Genomic DNA, 4,812 nt, shown 5'->3' with positions numbered 1-4,812 from the left:
TACATTGTGGGCTTCCCTGGTGGCTCAATGGTAAAGAATCCGCCTGCTAATGCAGGAGGCATGAGTTTGATCCCTGGTCCAGGAAGATCCTACATGCCATAGAGCAACTAATCCCATGCACCACAACTGTTGAGCCTGTGCTCTACAGCCCAGGAACTGCAACTACTGAGCCCCTGTGCCACAACTACTGAAGGCCAAGCGCCCTAGAACCCGTGCTCCACAAGAGAAGCTGTTGCAATGAGAAGCCTGCACAGCACAACTAGAGTAGCCCACACAGCAACAAAGACCCAGCACAGCCAAAAATAAATAAAGAAATAAAACTATCCAGCAGAACAAAACACCATGTTTTTAAAAACCACATGCAATTGTGTGACTCTTGATTGGAGCTCAGTTTGAGCAATCAGCGATAAAGACATTCAGCTGGGGAAATCTGAATATGGTTGAGAATATTATTAAGGAAATCATGCCAGTTATTAAGTGTGATAATGGTGTTGTTGTAGTATATGAAAGTTTTTAGAAAAAAGAATACATGCTGAAATATTTGGGGTAAAATATGTATATGGAATTAGAAGAAGGTGATATGTCAAAATATTGTTAAATCTAAGTGATAAAAACATGAGTATTAATTATACTATTCTTTCCACTTTCTGTACATTTAAAATTTTCATCATATAAAGAAGAAACAACAACAAAAACCAACTCACAATGTTTACTGGCTAAAAGAAAGAGGCACTTTGATATGCAAGTTCCAAAAATAAGGGGTAAATCAAGACAAATGGGGTACAAATTTTATCTAAATTTTTTTCTTCCTTGGTTTTCTGTAGAAAGTTCTGTCAGTCTCACAATGTGGAGAACCCTAATTCTAAATAAATAAATAAATATATAGATTACTCCTTTTTCAGGATACTAATGCTTCCTTCTCATGAATTGGCAAAGCCTATAATGCTCTAATCGTTTGAACTCAGGTGATTGTAACCCACTTATAAATATTTAATGTTCAAATGATCGACTCTATTACAAAGCATGCACCTGTCTAAATAAAATATCTCTACATATATAAAAATTATGATTTTTTTTTTTAGGAATCCTATTCACATCCAATACATTTACTACCTAACTACAAACAACTGTAGATCCACAGAGTGTGCTCACGTAGATAGGAAGGAAGGTAGGGCATAGAGAAATTATTCTTTAGACATATTCTGAAATATGTTTAATTCTAAAATTTTAGTCACCAATGTAGCAGGTTACTTCAGCTGGTACAGGGACAAAAAATTCCATGTGAAACTGCATCATGGCACCCCAAAGTCTGAAAGCCTTAATATACCACTCTGTGTAATAAATCTGTTTCAACAAATATTTTAGATTTAGTGACTACTAAATAAATGCACACTAAGAAATATTGGGGCCTTCCTGGTGGCTCCATGGTAAAGAATCCACCTACCAATGCAGGAGACATGGTTCGCTCGCTCGTTCGGGAAGATCACACTTGCTGTGGAGCAACTAAGCCTGTGCGATACAACTATTGAGCCTGTACCCTAGAGTCCGAGAACTGTAACTACTGAGCCCAACTGCCACAGCTACTGCAGCCTGAGCCCTAGAGGCTATGCTCTGCAAGAGAAGCCACGGCAACGAGAAGCCTGCGCACTGCAACTAGAGAGTAGTCCCTTCTCACTGCAACTAGGGAGAAGGCAATGGCACCCCACTCCAGCACTCTTGCCTGGAAAATTCCATGGACAGAGGAGCCTGGTGGGCCGCAGTTCATGGGGTCGCTAAGAGTCGGACATGACTGAGCGACTTCACTTTCACTTTTCACTTTCATGCATTGGAGAAGGAAATGGCAACCCACTCCAGTGTTCTTGCCTGGAGAATCCCAGGGACAGGGGAGCCTGGTGGGCTGCCGTCTATGGGGGTTGCACAGAGTGGGACATGACTGAAGTGACTTAGCAGCAGCAGCACCAGCTGCTGCAACTACAGCAAAGCTTGTGCAGCAATGAAGATCCAGCATAGCCAACAAACAAAATTACATAAAAAAGGAAATATCAACATGTGATTATCTATTAAAATTAGATGCCTGAAAGCAAATTTACTCACTGTACTTTTTTCAAAAGCAACTTTCTCTTCTTCTAAAATTTATCTTGCATTGTTTCTACTTACAGACACATTTTAATTGTGTAAATAAATCTTCAGCTATATCAATACCGTAATTTGAATTCTGCTGCTGCTGCTGCTGCTGCGAAGTCGCTTCTGTAGTGTCCAACTCTTTGCGACCCCATAGATGGCCTCCCACCAGGCTCCCCCTGTCCCTGGGATTCTCCAGGCAAGAACACTGGGGTGGGTTGCCATTGCCTTCTCCAATGCATGAAAGTAAAGTCGCTCAGTCGTGTCCAACTCTTAGCGACCCCATGGACTGCAGCCTACCAGGCTCCTCCATCCATGGGATTTTCCAGACAAGAGTACTGGAATGGGGTGCCACTCCCTTCTCCAAATTTGAATTCTAACTTCCCAGAAATGTTCATTGAATAGAAACAACGTGAACAGGTTGATAACTTGCCTGAAGATAACTTGTTCTGAAGATTAAGTAAAAAATTTCTGGTTTGTGTTTCACACGTATTTTCACCCAGTCAGTTTCAAAGTTTAACGCAGTTATGAGAATTCAAATTTTACCCTCACAAATTAAAGGATCATTACTCTGATTTCTTCAGAGTACATGGAACAAATAGAAGCGATACAGAAATCCCAAATACTTTTTAAAACAAAAACAAAAACCTGTGATTAAATATTAATATCAGGACAAAATAAAAAGTACATTACAGTGCAATTTCAAGATCTCATACCTTGGTCGAGTCAAAATATTCAATTTTCTTTTAAGTTCTTGATGTTATTACTTGTTAAGGACTATAGCCCTCATTAAACAGAAATAAGATCATAAAATTCAACTACTAACCTCACTTTTGATGTCAATGTTATAAACGTATGTTACAAAAGTTAAAAGACAAATGTTTTGAGGATGACACACTTATTGATCTTTTCTGTTGCAGGACTAGTATCTGGATCTAAAAAACTAAAATGCATACCCTTCCAACATGGTATTTCTAAGACGCGGGTCATGTAATTCAAAATTACAGACTGTAATTCAAAATAACAGACTGAAACCAAAAATGCTATTCGGTCAACGGTGCACCGTCAGAAGTTAAACAGCCACTTAAGACGTTCCAGGTCAAAAGCATCATGATAACTCAACAAGGTAAATGCAGCATAACAAACTGTTAAGAATTGAAAAATCTAGGATGGAATCTACGAATGTACACTGCCAAATCCTTTCAACTTTACTGTCTTCAGAAATTTTCCACAATAAAATGTCCAGGAAAAAGACATTACGAAAAAAAATGGCTTCGAAAACCTTACACTAGAAAAAAGTTCCTGAACCAAAATTGTAAGCTAAGTAAAAATAAACAAAAAATTTTAAAATAAGTTAAACCCCACCCGCAAACACCTTCTAAGAATGTATTAACATATTAACACATTTTGCTAGAAAGGCTGTGGACATGTAACTAAAGTCAAACGGAAACTTAAATGCACATTCCACACGGAAGCTGTTTCAAAGTGGAAGAACTTTCAAATGAATCCCCAATGGTCATCAGCAATGAACCATTTCTCTGTGCATGCCTCGACTCCTTAGGAACCCCAACTCCACAGAATGGGGCCACTAACTTTGGCCCCGCCTTAAAGACACAGGCGCCCAGGTCAATGTAGCCGGTATCTCCTAATACACCACATAGCGTGACTGCATCAACTTTACATTGGTTCCAAAAAAGGAGACCGGATAATGACTCAAAAGACGGGAACAGACGTGGTAAACAGTCTGCAACTGAACAGTTGAAAGAGTCCGGAATAACGCTAAAATCCCGCCCCAGACTCGCGGACGGGAGAAACGAATGAGGTCCAGGAGACGAATCCCACAAGGGGAGAGGTCTGCGCCGAGGCCTCGAGGACAGCTTACGCAACCCGAACCCTAGATTCTCAGGCTGAATTCTGGCCCTTGTGGAATTTCCGCCCGCGCCCTCCGGGCACGGGCCCCACCACACGCCCTGATGACAGGGCCCAGCGAGCGGGAAGGATATTCTCGGCGCGGAGCTGCTCGATGGTTTCCTCGCACTGCCGAAGCCGTTCCCGCAGCTCCACGTCGCCAATCCCATTCTCGTCCTCCTCGTCGCCGTCGTCGTCCTTGAAGCGGGTATGAACGGGCTTCGGAGTCGACTCCTCTGGGTGGTCAAACGCCTCGAACAGCTCTAAGTCGCCAAAATCCACCTCCGCCGCCATTTTGGGCTGTGGGAAAGATACGAGAAGAGGCGGAGCTGGCCACCAGGCCGGAGGCGAAGGTTTTGTTGGGCGGAACCGCTCTCTAAGGCCCGCACCACGCTAAGCCACTCGAGCAGCGTTTCCTCCAAACGTAGGCCGCCGAAGTTGCACAAGGGGCGGACCAGTCCTGTGAGACTACAACTTCCAGAATGCAGTGGCGTCTCCTCTACCCACTTCCGAGATTGCTTGAGACCATGGCATTCTGGGATATGTGGTTTCTAGGCGACTGTTAACTCATTGTTTGCATTGCATACTGGGATTGGCTGGCTTTAACGTGAAGAAAGCCGAACCAGTTCAGAAAGTGTTACAATGCGAGTTGTTCCCGTTTTGCCTCAAAAGCAGGGGGAAAAAAAAAAAATCAGAGCACGATGCATGGCTTGACACAGATTCTGGTGTTCGTGCCAAACAGCAATAAAGAACTCCAGTTTTGCCACAGACTACCTTTTTTGT

At 42.5% G+C, this 4,812-nt stretch overlaps 1 protein-coding gene across 1 annotated transcript in view; it reads right to left on the bottom strand.

Moving 5' to 3' along the window:
* Positions 1-4,812, bottom strand: part of ZCCHC8 (zinc finger, CCHC domain containing 8) — a 22,586-nt gene extending 17,774 nt beyond the window's left edge. The window contains exons 1-2 of the mRNA XM_010841318.1: positions 4,125-4,812; positions 2,838-2,880 (exon numbers count right to left, since the gene is read on the bottom strand). Of these exons, the coding sequence (XP_010839620.1) occupies positions 2,838-2,880; positions 4,125-4,323 (242 nt within the window). The 5' untranslated portion in view covers positions 4,324-4,812. The remainder of the gene's footprint in view (positions 1-2,837; positions 2,881-4,124) is intronic.

Source organism: Bison bison, unplaced genomic scaffold, assembly GCF_000754665.1.
Source record: "Bison bison bison isolate TAMUID 2011002044 unplaced genomic scaffold, Bison_UMD1.0 scf7180017864160, whole genome shotgun sequence".
Classification (NCBI taxonomy): domain Eukaryota; kingdom Metazoa; phylum Chordata; class Mammalia; order Artiodactyla; family Bovidae; genus Bison; species Bison bison.
The sequence above is the reverse complement of the archived record's forward strand: the minus strand, read 5'-3'. Positions and strand labels throughout refer to the sequence as shown.